We start from the raw sequence: 23,544 nt of genomic DNA, 5'->3' as shown, positions 1-23,544 counted from the left end.
TCTAATGCCTAGATCATGAGAAATGTGACAATTTGCAATAAATACATTTCATTTCACTCCAAATAAAGAATATAATACTCTTAGTTCTAATATTTGTTTTCTAAAATATAGGCCAACTATACAAGCCATAATCCTTCATAGTAGTTCACTTTATGCATTATATCAGTATAATAAAATCTTCAATGATACATGCCTCATTCAACCTTGCACTTCACCACTAAACTGGACTTTGTTCTCTTCCAAACTAAAAAAAACGTAAAAGAAACTACCAACTTTATCAGAACTTAAATGGGATATAAAAATGCATGTTGTGTTGCATTTAAACCCATGTTTTTCTTTAAGTTTTTCTTTTTCCACACAAAATGCAGTTAGAGAAACTGACAGAAGCCCAATTTCTTTTTCCACACAAAATGCAAGGATCCTCTTCCTGTAAGCTTCTTTGGCTGGAGAGCATGGTGTTGGGCTTTCTTTTCTTACCATCCCACCGTTGAGCATGTAATGTGCAAAATCAAAATCCATTGCAGATCGGTTGGGAATAAACCTATCCAGCTGCCATCCCAAAAGAACAAGATTAGTGTGAATTTCCAATAAAACCTATATATATATATATAAAAAGGCAAAATGACAGGAAAAAATCAGCCATAGAGTTTAAAACCCAGGAGCAAGATTAGTGTGAAGCCTATTGCGATGACAAAAGAAGGCAGGCAAAGATATTAAAAAAAAAATTAAATAAATAAAGAGAGTATATTTTGAAATGTAATATTTTCTTTATATGGAACACAAAAACAAAACCTGAAACTATCGTTACTGTCTTCTACAACTATTTTGGTTCCTTTCGAGTAAAAATTCTTTGTAATCCAAGACAATAGGACATATGATAATATTACATTATTATCTATTTTCCTCACTTAGAAACCTAACAACTGGAGAAATGAAAATGCTTACCGGTTCACCTTATAGCCTGTTGGCTTATGGTTTGAATTATAAACCCACTGGTCAAGGTTCGAGACTGGTATATATAGAGAGGAAGCTATATGAGAAGTCACAGATGTTAGATTGTGAATCTTTTGGTCATTCAACCCAATCTTGCTCTTCTAAGCCCACTACTAAGCATACACAAAAATGGAGAATGAAGGAGGACGGCTAGACCTAATTCGAATTAGTGGGAGGAAGTTATAAGGGGAAAAGGGAGAAGTGTTGTGGATCCCCCCAATGAGGAATTGTGAAAGGAAAGCCCAAAAATGGCTATACCTATTGCTTCATTATCAAATATATTTGAATTCACTTCTTCTATTTGATGTGTCTTTGATCACAATCTCATTGCACCTCTCTCAAGAGATTATGGGACCTATTGATTATTTAAACTTTATTGGGTCTATTTCTCTGAATAAAGAAAGAACTACGTAAATCCAAATTTATACAAATAGAAACAAAAACATATTGAGTGTGTTTTCCCTGAATCTTCATGTTGAATCCCATGGAAATCCAAACCATCCAAAAAATTATCTAATGATGTCAAAAATTATAGTCGTGCAGAATCTATACAAGTTGAACAAATAAACCCTAAATTCCTGAAAACTCATATTCGTAGACAATAAACCATCCAAATATGCTAAAGAAACCCTTACGTGAAAAAAAATCAAAATCCAAGAAATTAATGGGAACATCAACCACAAAAATCTAAAGATATTGCAAACAACACTAGATATCGTCTAAAAAAAAGAAACATTCAAATAGTAGACGAAGAAACCGTAGTTCACAGTAAATCCAAAAGTCCAACAAATTCACGAAGACAAACAAAAGAAAGAAAATCAAAAGGAATTCGATACAAAAGCTAAAAGAATTTAAACTTTTCTCGTTTTCTTGAATTCATTGCAACGAAACAGAAAGCCGAAAATATCAATTGGTTGGCGAACATACATAAACACACACAAGCAGATGGAAACACATACTTTTTCGCACAAATTTTGCCTTCGAAGTTTCTGATCGGAGAGAGGGAATCGCGACATTTTTGTGTCCAATTCCTGAATCCAAAATTGATGTTTTAGGAACAGCATATATATATATATATATAGGGATTAAAATTGTATAAAAATAGAGTAGAAATCCTAGCAAAACGATGAACAAGACTAGAGAGAGAGAGAGAGAGAGCAAGAGAGCGTTGATGAATGAGTTGGGTTTAAGAGAAAATTAGCAAAACCTCTACATATCAACATGTACGAAGAACGTGAGAACTTGCATTAACTCATTAAACAACATATCAACAACTTCTCCTCCACAACAATCAATCAAAACCTCCACATACGATGATCCCATACTCCCATGCTTTCAACATTTTAAAACAAGAAAAAAAAAAAATGGGCTCCACATGGGCCGATGTAGCAATAAGGTAATAAAGTTCATGATACACCATAAAATTGGTCACTTAAAGGCATGTGACCCCCCCGAGTATGAGTATAAAAAGCATTACAAATGTGCAATCATAAAAGATTTTTATCGAACATAAAGACCATATAACTTACAAATTTGATGTACTTGATAGCCATGCAATCGACGCTCCCGTTGTTATCTCTTCCCAGCCCCTAGCGGGAAGACTACATTTGAAGTACATGCAAATCAATTAAACAAAATATAACACCAAAATATTGTACAAGTGGAGATGGTTAAATGAAAAAACTCAAAAATAAGGGACATATGAGCAAACAACTTTTTTATTAGGCGCTAGTAACCAAAAGCAAGACTCTAAACAAAATAAATAAATAAATGGGGTAACAGTAGTCAACTAAGATTATAGCAAAATCCTTTTTATTATTGTTTATTTATTTTTTTATTCTATCAAACATGATTGGACAATTTGGACAACAAAAAATCAGAAGGAAGCCCAAAAATCTATTTGAAACAATTTTTCCCAGAAATACATACTTCACTTTGAAAAATCAATAAAAAAGAAATTCTCAAACAATTTGCATGAAACCAAGTCCATTGGAAGCTTAAACACACAATTTTTCTTCTATCAATTTAAATCAATAAATTTTCTTACCGATTAAATAAGGTTTGAAGGAAGAGATAGGAAGAATTCTGCTTACAAAACAAGGATCACAGCATGTTAAGATTAACTTCAAAAATCCATACTAATTTCAAAATCCAATCAATTTGAGCCAAAACAAAAACCTGTAAACTCATTAATAATAACTGATATCACATAATTTGAAGTGATTATTGTCAATTATGCTCGTGAGTTTGAAACGTATTCGTTCACGTGATCTTTTGGACATTTAATAGAGAAACAAACAAGTCTTTTTCTTTGTCATTGTATAAAAAAGAACAAGTGATAAATACCAAAAAGTGCCATACATACCTCATCGGTTCGCAACACAACAAATTGGTCTCTGCTGGTTATATGTGACAACACCTCACTTCAGGGACGGATATAAGTCCAAAATCCTTAATAAAGTAGTCCCCAAAGGCTCTAGACATTGCCAATCTGGGGCATTCCTCATTCGGCAGCCAAATTTTATGCACCACAGGCTTGTCGTTTAAACTGAACACTCTTCCTTTGTACTGATTTATCCATTCAGCCTCATCTGTCAAACAATGTTGATAATGTAAACACAATGTTCATATAATTTTTGAGACACAAAGAAAGTGAGGAAGAGAGAGACTCACGAGGTAAATTGTGGTTGAAATAACAGTCATAATGCAGTAGGGGAGCTCCAAGGAATTAATAGTGAGGAAACAAGTCATAATGACTTTAATATGATGTTATTTTCCTAGCCTTCCGTAAGCATGTAACATGTAAGCCCGTCCATTGTCACATAATCCCATAACCTCCTTGCTTTCACGACCCTCCAGCTGCCAGAAAACTCACACACCTATGATTTTTAAATAACACTCCACATGAGACTCATACGAGGACCCAGGAAAATAATTTCAATACCAAAATAAACCACCAGACGAATAATACAGATTCAACTTAGAATAAGTTACATCATACTTAGAAATGTTTTCTAAATAAGTTAGAAATACTATCACAACATAGTTATACTAATGCAGTAGGGGAGCTCCAAGGAATTAATAGTAATTACAAAATAATTCCATATTTAAGGCCTTAACACCTTACAAAATAACTCCACTAGAATTAGCAATTATATAACTATTCTATCCAGGTATAGGAGCCTTGCACTTTCGACGATTATGACCATTCTCGCCGCATCGCGAACAGTGTAACGACCTTACATTTTGAAATTGTGATTCGATTCGTTTAATACGAGGTCGTCCAGGGGGACGTGTTACCGCAGGAGGCCTAAGATGGGAAGCACCTTCACCGTCAGCTGCAGCAACAGCAGCTGCATTCGGCATATCATGCATGGGGACAGAAGACATGAGATGTTCACATAGTTTTTGTTGTGTTTCAACCCTAAACCATGGATCAACCATCTCATAAATATTTAAAGATAATTCATGGATGGCATAGCATGCATGCGAACAAGGAATCCCACTCATGGTCCACTTCAAACAACTACAAGAATTTTCACTGCCAAATACCACCCTGAATGGTTTTCTGTCTCGATCATATATTGTACACTCAGTAGGCGAAACACGCATCGACTGAAAACCAAGAGCTAACTCTTGCTCTTTTTTTATTTTCTCCTCAATACGATCCCCAACCGGGATAGTCCACTTCTGAACGTCCAAACTCTTTTGGTATAAAAATTTGCTGAGTCTTTGCATGTGTGTATCCATCAACCTTGTGATTGAAAAAACCCTCTCTTCTTTCACCCATGCATTGAATGACTCTGCTTGATTGGTGTATAATTTATCCCAACGCTTGGAAGTAAACATAGCATTTGACCAATGTTCAGGTGAATTCGCCAAAACCCAATCGCATAACTCCCCTCGAAATACCCGCATGGCAGCCAATGCATTCTTATACTCATCTACAGTTCGAGCATATGCAATTTTATCGAGTAATTTTTTCGCATGCTCTTTACCCGAAGCCCTCAATCCTAAACTTTGTCTCCCAAGAATGGATGTAGAAAAATTCGCCGTTAGGTGACGAAGACACCATGAGTGGTACTGGGAGCCAAAAATATCTCTAATACAACTTATTAGGCTCGGATGCCTGTCGGTTAAGATTGTCACAATGCGACCATCTAGAATCTCTTTCACCTTGCTCAAGAACCAATGCCAATCATCATCATTCTCAGAAGAAACAACAGCATACGCCAAAGGCCACAAGCCATCATTCGCATCGAACCCCGTTGCACCAAGCATTGTTCCTTTATAATTGCCACTCAAGTGGCAAGCATCGATTGCTAACATGGGCCTGCAATAGTTGATGAAACCTCGTATGGAGCACCCATAAGCTACAAACACTCGCTTAAATCTCCTATCATCCGTGCACTCCCACGATGTAATTGTCCCAGGAATATATTCTGCTATTCGTTCACACAACCACGGGACTAAAATATAGCTATCCTTGGGATTTCCCTCAATGATATGACGTGCACACTCCTTAGCTCTCCACGATTGCATGTAAGTCATTTTAGCAGAAAATTCACCGTTTATGTCTGTGGAAATAGTCTTGGGGGTGCATTTAGGATTGTCCCTAACCTTGTTCACAATAGCTCGACCCATTTCCTTCGACCAAAAAATGGCTTTATAATCTGAAATGTCTTGAGCAGTGTGAGTGTGAACATTATTAAACCGCTTGATTCTCACTATATCACCACTTCCTTCACAACCAGCTGATAATTTCCATGGACAATTATTAACCTCGCACACAACTCTATAATATTTTCTGCTATTGTCCAAGTACTTGAACCGAAAATGATTACGAAGACCAAACAAAACGAGTGCATCTTTGAAATCATTTGGGCTGTCAAAAAGCTGATCCACGCAAAGAATGTCATCAATGTGTCGGAAAGAATCCCGATGCGCATTTATCGGAGGAAATGAAGACGTTGACGCAACACTTTGTAGAAGACCAATTGGCGATGTGGCTTCAACAAATTGTCTACAAGTGGATAAAAAGGTATATTAAAAATCACATAACCTATGCAGCGCATACATCAATGTATTACTTTAAATATATGTGTCTTACCTCTCACTATGATCAGTAGGAATTGTGCATGATGCAATTACAGGCTCTGCATCTTCCATATACACATTTAGCATGGGACCACTCACTAGAAGCATCACTCTAAATCCAGATTCTCCCGTCATCCTCAAAAGTTCATTCTTGTTAGATTCGGTGGTATAATATATGACTTTACCACTCATGTTTGAAGATGAACGTTGTTGTAACTCATTTATAAATGATTCGTATGTTGTTGTTGTTGTTATCATAAAAGGGTCTGTGACACCGCCGATGTATATAATTTCCCCATTCTCATTTTTGTCAATTTTCCCATCAAATCGACAATAGCATATAATTTGTCTCTCATCCATTTGTCCAACTGCTTCGAAAATTGACTCATTAGTTTAAAAAAAAAAAAACTAAATATGAAGTTCAAAAAAAAAATGAAATATAAAACAATTAAATATCATAATTATATAATGTAATTTAGAGATCTATTTACACCGAAACACTACTAATTCCCTCAATAGGGATAGGCGGTGTCAAGATTAAACTTTTCCTAAACACACACTACAGACCTTTTTCAAATCAAAATACAACCACAAAATCAATGCCATTGATTACTAGATAATTGTATCACTATGTGTACAACAAACATATATACAAGATGAGGGAGATTATGAGATGAATAGAGAGTTAAATGGGACAATATAGATTGAAAATAAAAAATTGAGAGTTAAATAGAGAGAGAGCAGAGTGTTGATTATTTTTCACACACAAATATTATATGTGTAAGTCTTGAAAATGGGGGAGACAAGTACAAGGGAATGTTGGAATAATAAATTAATACTAAATACATTTTTTTTATAAATTAATGCTAAATACATATATTAAAAAAGCCTCATTCATAGAGTTTGCTAGCTTTTGCATCAATTCTATCATGTGCGTAGATGCCTAAAGACATATTACACAGAGGTATACTCTACATGCCATTTGAGAAAGAGGCAACAATCTTGAATAATTCTTGATCTAAATTGAGTTATAATAATTAATTATACATAAAAACTAATTGGACTACCTATGTGTTGGTGGCTTTGAATTTTAACTCCTAAATTCCTACGTTCTGCTGAGGATTTAGTCTGCAGTCATCAAAGAGCCTTGAATATATAGCTTGAATACAGATATAGCTGATTTAGTCTGACTCTTTTTGTAGGAAGATACAGATATAGCTGATTTTACATAGATATTATTTTCTAACGGAGTGAATTGATACTACTCATAGCTATCGACCAATATTGTGGTGTGTATTGGTTATAACTGACAATGTGAATTTAAAATTTCAAATGGATATAACCATGGTCAGTATTAATGGTTTTAACTAAATTTTGATATTTCCATTAAAATGGTATCTCTCTTTGATTTTGGATCATGTGTGTGGTTATTAAATTATGTGTTGATTTGTAAGGTTGCTTTCAGATTTGGACAAAAATAAAATGAAAGTCTTGATAGTTTGTTGATGTAATGAGCTTAAAAATTTAAAATTATATGCTTTGAATATATATCTATATCAGTCCATGGCAACTACTGCTTAATGATAAATAAGCCGTGAAACTACTTTGATCATATGGAGCTTATTAGTTGCATCATGATTACTACTAGTTTTGTGTATGTGTTCCATTATGTACTAGTTAATGTGTGGTATTTAGGCTTATGGCCAGTGTGTGTGTGTTAAAATCATGTATAAACATACATATATATGACAAAGTCGTGTTATGTTTAAATATTTCAGCCTAACTCTTGTAAAAATTAGAACAAATTCATGTTGGTTTGGATGACTCCTAAAGGTTTTTTGTTTGGAAGGTTAAACAAGTATTATTATACCATTTCTCTCATTCCTTCTCTTTCTCCTTCCAAATCGAGGTACGTTAGGGTTTTCTCTCCCCTAATGGCACACTTGTTCTATGGACCTGTATTAGAGTATAGTTCACACTATGATTCTTAAGATTGATGTGCTTATTGACGGTCCAGTGCTGTTTCAATCTCCTCCTAACAGCACTTAACATAATCATAAACTAGATTTAGCTCAGCCATTTTGTCTTGAAGTTTTTCCTCAATCTCATTGGGAAGCTATTCATGTAGTGGCTGAAATATGTTTGTTTTTTTATGATCCAAACACACTCAAACAAACAAGAACAGTGACCAATAGCTAGCCGCAGAAGTTACAATAGGTGTAGCTAGCCTATGACAAGTGTGTTTGTGTTAAAATCTAGGTCATACAATTCTTTTTAACAGGTGTAAATCTAGCTCCCATTCTCACGATTTGTTTGTAATTTAATTTTGTTGCTTTTGCGCTCTATCTACCACTTTATGCGACTTAGTATAAAACCAAATATAAATATTAACTTACTGAATTTTTCTGTTACTATCAAATACCATTAAAGCAAAATTACAAAATTAGACCCTCCCTCACAAGAAACAAAATTTTAAGAATTTATTAATCACTCTAATCGATTGCAATAGGCTGCCAACATAGTTAATTGAGAGTCGATAATTCAAAGAGCATTTCATTTTATTTTTGTCCAAAGCTGAAAGCAACCTTACAAATCAACACATAATTTCATAATCACACACATGATCCAAAATCAAAGAGAGATACCATTTTAATGGAAATATAAAAAAATAAGATGTTTGGATACAATTGAAAATCAAAAAATAAAAGTACATGAAGCACCAGATTTAAAATTAGATTCCTCATAAGTACAAATAATTCTTTGAGACTACGCTTTCATGAGTACAAATAATTCTTTGGGAGCTCCGAGAATTAGTGGGGTAAAACCATGTATATCTCGATTGCGAGAAATATATATAATGCAGCTAAAAGAGCATAGGCAGATTTAATAAGGCAATCCCCACAAAAATCTATAAACTCTACCATGTTTGAAGGCTTTTCTCTTAAAACAGACTTTAGTAGTACTACACTTATCTGTTTCCCATTGAAAACTTTAAATCACCCATTAGCTGTTTTGATTTTGATTTTGATTTTGATTTTGATTCCTTTCCTAGTGCAAAGACATGTAGTATCCGTATTCACCTTCACATAAAGGTGGTGTCTTTGGTTTGATTGTAGTGCCAGAGTTTTGGACCAAAAAAATCAGATCCACCTCAAAGAGAGAGAGAGAGCTCTCTCATGTAGCCTTTTCAAAACAGAGCAAAATACAAAGAAATATTGTCAGTGTTCCCTCAACCTCTTCACTCCTCATTTATGAAACCTGTCTTTCTTTATTTATTTGACATCAAAGCTCTATCAAGTGAAATTCTCAACTCAACTCACAATATTATATATATATATATATATAATATGTTTTTGGAGTAAGTGTTGTGATTCTGTACACAATAGGAGATTATTTATTATCTATTATTAGAAAATCGAACAGATAAAATGAGAAACTTTGGGAATACCCCCCCTAAGGTAGTGTGTTTAATTGTGGCATTCATATTAAGTCATCAATTTAATATGTATGTTCCACAATATATTTATATATATGCACGGGTGTAGAATATATTAGATAAAAAAGTAGTGTTACTCTTCAATTTATACAAAAAGTAATGTTACTCTTCAATTTAGTTCTAACTTCTATTTTTACTTTGATTCCAAATAATGCAAAGAGGTGTCATATTCTGATCTGGTATAGAGAATGCTACTCAAAACCTAATTCTCAGAAAGCTTAATTTCTCTATTAAGCTCTCCTCTTCGCACTTCTTCAGCTCTCACGGCTGTTGGGGAAGTTCTTAAAAAATCGGCAAACTCTCTCTCATCTCCCAGAGAAATGCTGCCCAGAATTGACGAGAGTGGCAGGTTTTGCAGCCCCAGAGCCGCCAGAGAGATCACCTTCTATGTCCCCCTCTTACCAATTTTTGTTTTTCTGTGTGTGTATATATATAGAAAGTTCGGGCTATTTGTTTTGGTTCTTTGATGGGTTGAAAATTGCTTGAATTTCAATGTCAGGATAATTATTTATGCGGCGTGTTTGGAGGGTTATGACCCAATTCGGCTATTCAAGAAGAGAATCAATGCCCGAAGAGGTATTAGTATTACCAATGCTATGTCTTGTTTTATGACAATATGTTTATCTTCGGAGGAGTTTTTCTGCATCCCTTTTGATAAAACTGAATAAGTACTTAATTTATTTATTTATTATTATTTATATAACTGGTGTTTAGATAACTACCTACTGCTTTATATTTTCTCTTTTTCATCTCGTTAGAAACTAAATAACTTCCAAAGCATCAGTCTTGGACAGAATTTTGATCGAAATTTACTTCTTTCTTTCATTCTCTCTTTCTTTTCCCGTAAATACAATTTAGACGTAAAGGTCATATAACAGTTTTCCCATTATTGTTCGTGTCTTGTATTTTCAACTGAATTTGGGCTTAGGTATAAAGCAGCTTGCACTCTTCACCGGTTGGGGGGGGGGGGGGGGGGGGGGGCGCGGGGGGAACTTGTAAGCATATCTAGAAATTTGTTGTTTAAAACCATTCAAATTTCATGAACAGATGGTGAAGAAATCTTTTCCATTTCTGGTCATTGCATGGCAATATCTTAGACTAAATTTTTTAATCGTTTAAAAATGTTAACATATTCAATCAGTCTACTAAAAAGAATTATTTATCTAATTTATTTAAATGTTGGTAATTATCAGACACCAAGGCCATCACTGACATGCTCTAAAATGCTATGTTTCCCTAGTGAAAACATTTACCAAAGACTTCCAACCTTGTAAGCTAAGGCACAAATCATAGCATAACCATGAAGATTTGTTACTTCATCTATAAGGCACAAACAGAGTAGCTTCTTCCCTTTTGTTTTATATTGAGAACTAAAATCTTTATTAGTGATTCTTAACACCCAAGATATTAATCATGAAATTATTATAAAGCATTTTCATTTAATTGAACCAAACTCAAATTTTATATTTAATTACATTTCAACCACTAAACCACAACAAATATAGTATGTATGAAAAACTTGTTTTTAATTTAATATTGTAGAACCAATACTAGTAATCTTAAACAATTCTTTTACTAAGCAAATGCAAATGGGAATGTAGATTTCACAAACATTTGATAACAAGTGTCCCTACCCAAAGACTATCACATGCATGCCTCTTTACAGTTTACATTCATTGATTGTATCATAAGGTCTCCAGAGCAAATGACTTATGAAGATAGGATTTAAGCTTGTTACCTTGGCACAAGCTAGTTAGCTAACTAGTGAAATCCAACAAAAAGCCTGTAGGCACCACACGTACTGCCACTTGCTTCCACATGGTCCTAGTAAATTTAAAGAACATGAATTATTTGGATTTAGGGACATTGAATCTCTACTATACACAGGTAGGCATTAACAGTACAATGTTTAAGTTTTAAGATCAGATTAATGTTCTATAAAAAAAAATTCAGCAGGTAACAAAGGACATGCATGGAAATTTGTTTTTTATCCTGTTTAATTATGTTTTCTTCAGCAAATTCCGAGTATTTTAAGTATGAAAACCCATGCTAGTGGAAAGATTGTAGGATAACATTTGGGATTTCAGTTCAGTCAACGTATAAAGAAAGCATGAACTCTTCAAAAACAAGCAAACCTAATTACAAAAGAAGAAGAAGAAAAATAAAAAATAAAAAAAAAAACATTTGATTAATTAAGTATCTACTTTATGAAAATTTTGCCTTTGTTGGTGGGATAAAACTGAGTTTTAAAAATTAATTTTGTCACGCACAAGAGAGCAACATTTTGTTACGCACATTTCAAACATATACAACAAACAGAGCAACAACAATCTTGATTGCAGAATAGAAATTATATATATATGATTGCATAATAGAAATTATAAGAGGAGAATATATATAAACATAACCTCCATGAAAATCAGACATCCAATTGGAAAAAAAAAAAAAAAAAAATATTATAACACTAAATCAGGACCATAATCATCTAAAATATAAACGTGTGTGTGTTAAGAGGGAGAGAGTACTTACCATATTACTAGAACAACAATAAATGAATGGCAGAAGTGGAGAAGTGCTTCGCTGGGTTACAGAGAGGGCGCACCAACGACGGTTAGACGTGGAGAAGTGCTTTGCTGTTACAGAGGGGGAAAGAGAGAGGGCTTGAATGAGGGTTAGGGCTCAACGGCTACGCTTCAATCCTGTTACAGAGATGGGGGGAGAGAGAGAGAGGACTCTTAAGGGCTCTTCACGAATGAGATGAGGGAGGGTTAGGGTTCCATGTTCGGTGATGCTGTGTTTGCCTGGGCTTGCTTCGCTGGATTTGTGACTGTGTATTTTAGGGCAACAAGTTGAGTGACTAAATTAAACGGGGGCAATAAGGTAAATGTGCTGGAATAGTGAGAAGGGCATTTTAGGCACCACAAGTTTTAAACAGTAATAATTCATGTGCCATGTCATCAATTTAGTCAACCTCATTTTTAAGAAATATGAGACTTTGACTCAGCCTCTTGGTAAATATGAAACTCTAACCCCATTTATATGTAATAATCCCTATAATTAATAGGTTGGCACATGAGAGTTGTCATTGCCCAAACTAACAAACTTCATCCAGTTACTCCAAATTACAAAACTACCCCTGAGTTGTCATTGCCCAAAGTGCGGCGTCGTCGGCTGGGGTAGTGAATCTGGGAGGTAATTGTCTTCGGTTGGGATAGAGAGAGAGAGAGTAGGTTTTTATAACGGATTGCCGGCGACAAATTCATCAAAGCGGCAGCTGCTGCCCTAGGAAAGTCCACGTTGTACAGGAATAATAAAATAAAAAATAACGGGCAAGTAATCAAATGATTCAATGGCCGCCAAACAACCTGTCGCCTTCACGACAATAGGAGGTCGTCGCCGGTGACGACCTCGCTGGTCGTCAGAACAGAGACATTTGGTCGTCGTTTAATGACCAATTACTTTAGATGAACTTCAACGACACTTGTCGATACCTCAAATTCACTTACTTCACAGCGAATCAAGCTATCCTCCAAGCATTTGTAGGAGCAAATAAGGTTCGCGACATCAATTTTAGTTTGAAAACAGGGGATGAGAAAGCAAATGGACCCAGATTTTGTATTGACCCTGTCGTACAACATTGGTGATTCAAGAGCTCTAACTTGAGCTTTGGTTCATGCTGGAAGTGGAGTGGACTTCTATTAATTATAGATTACTCATGCTAATTTGGCTGATGTAACTATAGTACATTACTTTGTGATGAAGTTTAAGCACCATCCTTCGATTTTGATTGAACGGGTTATTAGGAACCACGTGGTGTACAAACTAAGATGCAAGTTGGGGCAACACATACCAACCCACATGAAATTGACATGCATCTACACTTGGGGCAATTTTTGCAAAATACGGTGACATCTCTGCTAATTGTCAGTTCAAGTCAGCATCTGCGAGGGCTTCCCTGCTTGAGTTTGTTTGTGATCTTGTTCAGCGGCTGCAAAGCAATGCCATTACTCACATTATTACTGAGCTTAAAGTTATAGAAAATGAAGTATCGGATGCAGAGGCGGCCAAACTTGAAGTTTCCTGGCTGCGCGAGCACTTAGCAAAGATCCATGAAGTAGAAGAGGTTGGTCAGAGATCTTCCTTGCACAAGAATGCAAAAGCAAATAGCATCCTTGTCATTGAAGCAGCCACTAAGGAGTTGGAACAGAGACAAGTGGAGCTGGTGGCAGCGCAAGAAGGTGTTAAAGAGGCAGAGAAGTGCGTAAATGCGATGAAACTTGTAAGCCAAAAGATTGATGACACCATTTTGGAGTCTGAGGCTGAAGAATATTTCTGGCAGCGACGCTTCAATGGCCTCTTGTAGCTTGTAGGGGCTCTCTCTTGCCATACACAAGTCACATAACAAACGAAGTGAAATTTTTTATTCATCAACAATGTCAAACTTATCTTTCGAAGCATAAGTGAATGATGGCTTCCCTCAACAAATACCAAATGAGTAGTGCTGCTTTGCAACTGCAATGAACAACTTGAGGGGGGGATGATTGGAGAGGGAAACTGAGAGTGAATGCTGATGTATCATTGTCCTTTGCATTTTGAAGAATCTCTCTTTATGGTAGGCGAAATCGGACCTGTACATTAAAATAGCTGTATCAAGTTACTTATTGGAGGCAAAAAAAAATATATAAAAATCTCTCTTTTTGCTAGAAGGGAGAACAAAATGTTTACTTATGTAATAGGATATAGTTAGTGTGTGTGTGCGCGCATGCCTGTATTCACAACTAAAAGCACGAGTGAACTTGCTTTAAAAGATCTATAGATATGTTTGGTTAAAGAATCAAATTCAACTTTTATTTTAAATGATGCACACAATTAGAACGAAACAAAGGATTTCATGTACTTATTAATGTAAAAAGGAAAATAATTTTGGAAAATTGAAGGTTCCCAAAAGTTTGTACTTAGCTCTGAATTGGTTTGGTGCACTTGTGGTCTATCGAGGTCCATAGAGAAAGATTGCGAAATGGTGAGTGGGTGAGTAGATATGTGATGGGTTCAATCTTTTACATATCCGAATCAGTTAAGCAGATACCCTGATCTGAATATGCACGATCAAGCTCTTCTCTCATAGTTAAGATTTATATGGTTTTTGTAATGGGTTGACCTCCCAAAAAAACACTTCCGCTCTAAAAAAATGAATGGATTGAGTTTAAATTATTTAAGAAATGTAACTTAAATTTAAAATTGAGCTGAATTTTAAATAACAAATTTATGTTATTTTAAATTTATATTGGTAAAGAACGTCAATTATGTATTTTTAACATCTCTAATTTAAAATCGAATATGAAACTATGTCAGCTTTAATTGTTTGAATACATTCAAAATAATTTGCTTTCTAAAATGCGGCTTTTGAAACCTATTTGCTAGACAATTGAAACCTATTTGAGAAACAAGAGTATAGCTTCTTACTAATTCCATCGTCTCTCTTGCTAACATTTAAAATTTAAGAAACAGTGGAAACATTTTACTATCCTTAACCAGAAATTGAGATAACAATGATCAAGAGGAAATGTGAGACCAATAATATTCAACCCTTATATAGGCTTACTTTTTCTCCAATAAATAATCCATACAAATATGTTAAATATACTTCAGATTTTTGCACATTCCTCCCTAATGTTCCACCCTAATTTACTAACACCTAACTCCATTTTGTTCTAAAGCATTCCATACAACTTATTGTCCCCTAAGCTAATGTTCTGGGTCCGTCCCTGGCCATAACCAAGTTGTGTAGCTCTCCCATTTAGCAAAATTTTGTTCTAAAGAATTCCATACAACTAATGTCAATCTTTATTATTCTAAAGAACTCGAGACAAATGACACTTAAATATGTCATAACCAAATTGTGTAGCTCTCCCATTTAGCAAATTTTGTTCTAAAGCGTTTCATACAACTTATGTCAATCTGTGCTATTCTAAAGAATTATCGAAACAAATGACACCTAAACATGCCATAACCAAGTTGTGTGGTTATCCCCTTCAGCGTGACGCTTGGCCGATCATGTTAATTTCAAGTCATTTTGCTTAGTGTATATGTATTCGATTAATTCACTCTACCAATTATACTCTACCAATTATACGTGATCTGTTTTGATTTTTGAGTAATTGTTTCTGAGATGCCAAAAAGCAGAAATTGTTGTAGTCCAATAATTGTAATGTAAATGATGAGCTTGTTTATTTCACATATTTTGCGTTTAATTAAGGAATAATGTCTTTCTTTTTCAACAGTTAAAACAAACAATCCATTTCGGCTTTCCAAATTATCTTGCCAAGCATATTGTCATGAGACTCATGACTTAATTGAACCCATAAGATGGTGTCTTCATCTAAAAACAACCTGGGCGTATATGAATTATTAGCAAAAAAATACGGAGTTTATAATAAGAAAAAAAGTTGATTAGTTCTTGTTCGTTGGATTGATGGAGCTATAAGCCACACCTTAGAATGCATATGGACACAAACTTTTGAAATATAAAAAGGTTCATGCATTTTGGCAATGTTCTGCCCAGTAATTCAGAAATCAATTGTGTAAAGACCAAAATGATTTAGGCTTCGTTTGTTTGGACATAAAATATTTTTTCATTTTCTGATGTTTAGTTGTCGTAAAATATTTACGAAGAAAAAAAATATTAAAATTTAATAAAAATAATTTATTCATCAATCTTCGAGAAGTTATTTTACATGCCTCGTACGATGAACTCGACCTCAGTCTCAAAGTAGATCTTTATCAAATATCAAAAAAATAAAAATAAAAAAATATTTTATGTCGAAATAAACTAAGGCTAGTGCCAACCTCACACCATGAATGGTATTGGTGGAATAGTTTAATTTGGTATCTAGTCCAATGTCTATATACCTAAAAGCACTAGACTTTTCATCCTATATGTTTCCTAACCTAACTGGTGGTGGTACTTGAAAACTTCTTTGTTTCTGGTGCAGAAGTTGCTGTCATCACCTACCACAACTTGACAAACTTGAAACCATGAAAGATTTCAAAATCTTATGTCCTCTGCAAAGCTGATACCACTGCGATTTGCAAACAAGTACCACCATGCTTCCTATCATACTAATCAATAATTTTTGTTCAATATTTTTTTTGGATTTAAATGTAGTTTCAACAACTAGATTGTAGTGCATTTTCTTTGTTTTAACTTGCTTGGTTAAAAACAAGGTCTTTTTATAATTGGAATGTAGTATACTATAGCCCACAACAGTGGATGTCTATGGCTTCAGGCTGCTTGGGCAATATACGACTTGTGTGTTTATGGCTGTTTGTCAATGGTTCTCTGTCAATTAAACACTCTCTCTCAGGCCATAGATCCGAAAATTAAACATGTAACGGAGTCATGTAGGTCCGAGAATCATTATAGTAAAGGATAATAATATTTGGACCTTTTATCCTTTGAATGAATGAATACGACTAAATTTAATTCTTTTAAATAGTGGTATTTCCTTAATTAGGGTTTTCGATTAGACTATTAAGTTTAAAAATTATTATCTCACGTAAAACAACTAAAAAAATATCTAAGTGGAAAGCAGAATCTTTTTTTATTTTTTATTTTTCCTCTTAGTAGGTAAAACAGTAAGAAAATACAATTTAAGAACGATGAAAGTATCTAAGACTGGCAAGGAATAGAAACTTGGAATCTGAAAAACCTTAGAAGCTGAATAAGTTAATTATTGGTAGATTGACTAGAGAGATTGGTCAATGTCAAAAAAAAGTTTATGCAGCTACGCTCTCTCTTACTTGGTCCTATTTTATCCCAACCTACCACTAATTGTTAGTAATTGATTTCAACATTTACCTAATATGTGGCAACATTGGGCTGCCTCTACCGCGTGTACTTGATTAAAGTAAATTTTTATATTCATTAGAATTTAGAATAGGCATTTCAAACTTTTGGTCAAATCTGGTTCAAGAAGACATCCCCACTATTATTATATATATATATATATATATATATATATATATATATATATATTTGTTTTTAATCTTTCTACTCAACCCAACAAACCTGTATTCCAACTAGTTGGGCCAGCTACAGGAATCATGTTCCACCTAGAACTATAAGAACGTACAGTGAGATATTATGAAAATTTTAATAGGATATTTTTAAGATTTTAACAAAAATTATAGATAATTTTGTAAATAAATCTCTTTTAGTTGGGGGCGGTTGTCTCCGATCACTAGGCCCTTAATTGGTCCTGCACACACACACACACTATATATATATATATATTTCGGAAATGAAATTGGTTGCAAAGATGATAATGGAATTGGAATTGGAATTGTCCACTCCTTTTATAACAGTGAGTCAGTGAGAGCCACGAACAATGTTCTGAATCTTCCAAGAAATCATTTCCCTCTTTTAGTTTCTCTTCCTTCTCCTCCTTTATTATTATTATTATTGTTATTATTTAAATACAGGTAATAGTTCATTTGAATAAATGTATATATTTGACATCAACTAATTTAATTTAATAAAAGATTATTTTGGAAGTGGAGGTGATCTTAGATATATACGAGACATTTTGTTATAATCTTAGTGCAACTAGAATATTTGCTTGTATGTATTATATTACTTGAAATCCAGGCATCTAATATTATTTTATCAGGACCAATAAAACAAATTAAAAATATCTAATCAATCTGTCGTTAAAACTTAACTCTAAACTTAATTATACATCTTCAATAATTGAATTTAAAAGCATACAATTGAAATCTTTTAATCGTTTTGGTAGTGTAAAGTTGTATGTTGTTAGTCAGATATTACATAATGGCATAATTGATAGAGCATCTAATTTTTCGTGGGCTGAACAGGTGTGCACGTATTCGAATCCTCTTTCCCTCATTTTAACACTATTAATAAAAAAGAGGTAATGTGCAAAAAACAAACCTCCTTGAACTATTAATTTATTGCAAATAATGACAAAATCATTGCAAAAGATTATTTTATTATTTCTAATTAATTTGTTATTTTTTTATTAGATTATTTTTATTATATATTTTTTAAAATATTAATTATACTATTTATCTTAATTTTATTATTAGTATCAATTTATAAAATAAAAAAATGACAATATTAATGAGATAAAGATTATATATCATGGACTCAAATGAATGCTCTATTTGATGATGTCTCCGTGTAATACTTATAAATAAATGAGGATTAGAATGTAATGAAAAATTTATTTTAAACTGTTTTGTCCCACACGGCAAGACCATTGTGGGTTGGTGGGTCCACTTACCCACCCAGTTTGGTTGATTCCACCAATCCCACAATGTCTAATAACGCAAGCATGGTAAGTAATTGATTAATCAATATGAAACAAGTTAATTCATTTTTTAACAATGGTATTCCTTGAAAATAAATTTTAAACGAATGTGAGTGTAATTAATCTTAATAAATAAATAAATATAACATATTAAAATTTTACGTTGTTTATGAGAATACTCCAACCCTCACCTATTTTTATTTTTATTTTTATTTTTTTAAAAGGTAAAATAGATATACTCAGCCTTTGATTACCGTAATCTTCTTTCAACATCTTTTGAATTCGTAAATAAATTGAATAATCAAAGGATGGTTAAGGCCAATATTAATAATGTCTCCCCTCCCAAATTGGTGATGTTATGAGTGGATTGAGTTGTTGTTATACAAAGGATGATTAGCCCACATGCAATGTTTACGAGTGATTGAGTTGTTGTTGTACTTGTACAGTTACACGTGTCTCACACACACACACAATGACACAAACAGTAGCATTTTTTTCTCACTCGCTTTCTCCTACACCCATCCACGATCCATCCCCACTACCAACAGTCTTCCACGTCTCTCTCTCTCTTCAACATTTTCTCTCTCTATAAAAATTTCTGACCGTGGTAGGTGAGTTGTGGACATTTATTTTCCTTATAAATACAGCAAAATCGTGCACTTCTTTACTTGGCTTTACTTTTTGTTTCTTGCCCAACGACCCCTCTCTTTCCCAAACCACCATCAAAAGCATGCCGTCAGTTTCCGGCAACACAGTCTGCGTCACCGGCGCCGGCGGATTCATCGCTTCATGGCTCGTAAAACTCCTCTTAGATAAGGGCTATACCGTCAGAGGAACTGCCAGAAATCCAGGTAAAATATCGTTCGTGTGTGTCTGTTTGGTTTGTGCTTATATATGTGTATTTATATATTGATTTGGTATATTTATTGTAAACAGATGATCCGAAGAACTCCCATTTGAGAGAGCTTGAGGGAGCAAAGGAGAGACTGACTCTGTGCAAAGCTGATCTTCTTCACTACGAGAGCCTGCGCGAAGCCATTAACGGTTGTGATGGTGTTTTCCACACTGCATCACCAGTAACTGATGACCCAGTGAGTTTTTTTTTTGTACCGACCAACTGTTTGGTTGGCGAGAAAAGGGAGGAAAATAAAACAAAAGAGATAGAATATGTGGTGTTTTCCACACTGCATCCTCTGTTTGATAGTATGTCTTTGAGAATACATATACCAAGAAAGGAAAAAATATATGTATCACCTGAATTGAATCTTAATTATTGGATCACGCTATTTAGTTTGTAAACATTTGTCTTTTGAATGAGAATGTGCATTACAATTAAACTTTTTTATAGACATACTATAGGAAACAGAGTTTTTTTTTTTTAATCTTAATTTCATGACCCAAGTGCCATGTTTAAAAATTAAACAAGGTTTTGGAGCTAAAGAAGTTACGTGATTATGTATAAACTTTTCTATGTATAAATTGTGTTTATATATACTTAATTTTCCTTTGTTTTCTCGCCACCCAAAAAGTTCTGATTTTGTTTTTGTAACATGAGATTGATGATATGGTATCATTTGTTTGATTTGAAGGAACAAATGGTGGAGCCTGCAGTGATTGGCACTAAGAATGTGATAGTTGCTGCCGCCGAGACGGGAGTTCGGCGCGTGGTGTTCACGTCATCAATCGGTGCAGTGTACATGGACCCTAACAGACACCCTGATACAGTGGTGGATGAAAGTTGCTGGAGTGATCTTGAGTTCTGCAAGAACACAAAGGTCTCATTTATTACAAATTCTTAGATATTCCTTTGCATTTATTATACAAAGAATAATGTTATTAAAAGACAAAAATTAGATATTTTAAATGATGAGAAAGACAAACAGGCAATATATACATTCAGTATTGATGTGATCCACAAGATATGCTCATAATTTTAATTGATTATTTTGCTTTTCTATGCATGTTTTGAGTCTTCAACCTTGGTCATTTGAGATGTTTCATGATCGACCTTTGTGATATTTGATCAATTGGTCATAGATTTAATTGATGCGTTTTATATATTAGTACAAAATTCCCAAACAATGAGTGTGATCAAGGTAATGCAATGTTGAATTGTAGAATTGGTATTGCTATGGGAAGGCTGTGGCAGAGCAAGCAGCATGGGAGGAGGCAAAGGAGAGAGGGGTGGACCTAGTGGCGGTGAACCCGGTGTTGGTGCTCGGACCATTGCTGCAACCAACCATCAATGCCAGCATTATTCACATCCTCAAGTACTTGACTGGCTCGGCAAAGACTTATGCCAACTCCATCCAGGCCTACGTGCATGTTAAGGATGTGGCATTGGCACACATCCTTGTCTACGAGACCCCTTCAGCTACCGGGCGCCACCTCTGTGCCGAGAGTGTGCTTCATCGTGGCGAGGTGGTGGAAATTCTGGCCAAGTTCTTCCCCGAGTATCCCATCCCAACCAAGTAAGAGCTCAATGATCATTATCTTCAACAAAAATTATGCTAATTTTAATAGATGTCTCTTTTAGTAGAACCATAAATTCGGATTGATCCTGTTTTTACCTTTTAATTGCTAGCCATACCTAGAATTTGCATTCAAATTCATGGACGTAAACAAATATTTTCTAGAGTTAGGAAAGTAGACAACAATGGTTTTAATAAATATTAATGTTTCTTTAAAACCACTTGATGTGCTTTTTATATAGTTCATTTGGTCTTAATTTGGTGATGTCAATCCCATGTCAATCCCACGTCCTCAAAGACAGTGATTGGAAACTTCCCTGCACTATGTTTGGAAGGAAAGAAAATGAGGAAGAGAAAGGATACAAGCCAGAAAGGAACGGTTGTCCCTCTTTTTTATGATATGATAGGCTAGTTTTGTATTTTTTTATTAATGTTTATGATATGCAAGTTGCTAAAAAGAATGCATAATGAAGAGAAGAAATAAGGAAAAAGTTGGAAATTTTTCTAAAAATATGGATTTCTTCCGGGGTGAAAACAAAAAATAAAAAATTTGTGGTTGTTGGAGGATAAAATATGGTTTTTTGTTTTGTTTGGTGTGACAGTTGGTATACCTACTTCGACTAGTAATATAATGTAAATAACTATTTGAAACATTTGAAATGTGCTCACAAAATATAATATTCCTAGTGAGTCAGTGTCCCCACCTACAACACGACTTTGCACCCAGATTCTTTCTATCTTGCCTGTCCCATTTCCATCGTCGAGGACTTTAAATGACATCTTCAACATTTAAACCTATTTTGATCAATCTGATTTGTTGCATGATTAATTCATAAAGTAGTATAATTTAATCTTTTAATGATTGTGGTGTAACATAATTTTAAGTAGTTGTTTTTAGGAGCATTTCTTTAAGTTTAAGTTGACTTTAAATGCAGGTGCTCGGATGAGATAAAACCAAGAGCAAAACCGTACAAGTTTTCGAATCAAAAGCTGAAGGAATTGGGGTTGGAGTTCACACCGGTGAAGCAATGCTTATATGAGACCGTGAAGAGCCTGCAGGAGAAGGGTCACCTCCCAGTCCCTACACAGAATGACGAATCTATTCGTATTCAGTCTTGATCGATGATATCCTTATGTAGCTGCCATCGGAGGAGGAGGGCACAGCTCCTTGCCTCCGCAGTGATAGGCAGTGTTTAGCAAAATGTTTTAGAGAGAAAACTAAGCAAGAATGTAAGAGTTTGAATCTTTGTGTTGTATCAAACCCATCCTATTAATTGATTATATGAGTTGAGGTTTGAATTATTTGGCAATAAACCACAATGAGAATGGATTTTACTTCTAGATGATAACAACAGGGTCTATTTATACAAATCTTAAGGTATAGATGATCGTATAAAAACTAGAACCGAAATTTTTATTAAGTTATTCAAAAAAATAAATTATTATTCTTCATCCTGGCCCTCAACTGAATAACCTGACTCGGTGCTGATAGCAATGTTGTAAGTTGTTTTACTAATATATCTTGTTATTTTTTAAAAAAATTTTATTACATATCCATAAAATATTATTATTGATCCCTCTGAAATTATTAAAAAAATTCATTATTACCCTCCTCCCCTAACGCTCTAGGTCCTGAACGTTGTGGAATCTTTAGAGTTTTGTTCTTTATAATTATAGTTTGGTTCTTTGTGACATACGGAGTGTGTGTATATATATATATATGACTGACTACTACAATTAAAAGTTGAGACAATTTGCACCATCATCATCTATAAACAAATATGTAAAACTGTTGACAAAGTTGGCAATGACTTGGAATCTCAAACGAGGAAAGATTCCATTAGGATGCATTTGGACTGCATATGAATTAGGAATTGATATAGGGCTCGTTTGGTCTTAAATTGATAATGATATGAACAAGTATTAAAAGAATAAGAAAAGGATAGGTATAAGTGGATATAAAATCAGAAATAGATTTTTTTTTTTTACTCCCAACGGATAACCGAGTTTATGTCCTGTCTGGGGCATGAAAAAACTGTGTCCTGAGTTTATTGATCACCTATTCTGCTTTCCAAACGGGGGTGGTGACATCTTCCAATATCTGAGGGAAAAAAAAAAAAAAAAAAAATTTGCTTGAAGAAGCTGATAATATATTTCT

The 23,544-nt window shown here is 34.3% G+C and overlaps 1 protein-coding gene and 1 long non-coding RNA gene across 2 annotated transcripts; one reads left to right on the top strand and one right to left on the bottom strand.

Moving 5' to 3' along the window:
* Positions 1-1,339: 1,339 nt before the first annotated feature.
* On the bottom strand, positions 1,340-12,626 carry LOC132286928 (uncharacterized). The gene is made up of 6 exons (XR_009472892.1): positions 12,116-12,626; positions 11,325-11,410; positions 3,667-3,872; positions 3,359-3,584; positions 2,523-2,594; positions 1,340-2,024 (listed from the first exon to the last, which is right to left on the bottom strand). It is a non-coding gene; the product is annotated as an uncharacterized LOC132286928 (long non-coding RNA).
* A 6,942-nt stretch (positions 12,627-19,568) lies between these two features.
* On the top strand, positions 19,569-22,700 carry LOC132283793 (cinnamoyl-CoA reductase 1). The gene is made up of 5 exons (XM_059785818.1): positions 19,569-19,766; positions 19,852-20,006; positions 20,505-20,690; positions 21,034-21,386; positions 22,322-22,700. Exons 1-5 carry the CDS (start codon positions 19,646-19,648, stop codon positions 22,503-22,505), a joined length of 999 nt encoding a protein of 332 aa, XP_059641801.1. The 5' UTR covers positions 19,569-19,645; the 3' UTR covers positions 22,506-22,700.
* Positions 22,701-23,544: the final 844 nt, after the last annotated feature.

This window comes from Cornus florida, unplaced genomic scaffold (assembly GCF_030987335.1).
Source record: "Cornus florida cultivar Cherokee Brave unplaced genomic scaffold, ASM3098733v1 CherokeeBrave_3.0.0_Hap2_Chr11, whole genome shotgun sequence".
In the NCBI taxonomy this organism is placed as follows: Eukaryota; Viridiplantae; Streptophyta; class Magnoliopsida; order Cornales; family Cornaceae; genus Cornus; species Cornus florida.
The sequence above is the reverse complement of the archived record's forward strand: the minus strand, read 5'-3'. Positions and strand labels throughout refer to the sequence as shown.

Bases quoted from the DNA above. Each gene is read 5' to 3' on its own strand.
- LOC132283793 (XM_059785818.1), top strand. From the start codon at position 19,646: ATGCCGTCAGTTTCCGGCAACACAGTCTGCGTCACCGGCGCCGGCGGA. The intron at 19,767-19,851 runs GTAAAATATCGT...TATTGTAAACAG, and splicing joins AGGAACTGCCAGAAATCCAG to ATGATCCGAAGAACTCCCAT. The intron at 21,387-22,321 runs GTAAGAGCTCAA...CTTTAAATGCAG, and splicing joins GAGTATCCCATCCCAACCAA to GTGCTCGGATGAGATAAAAC.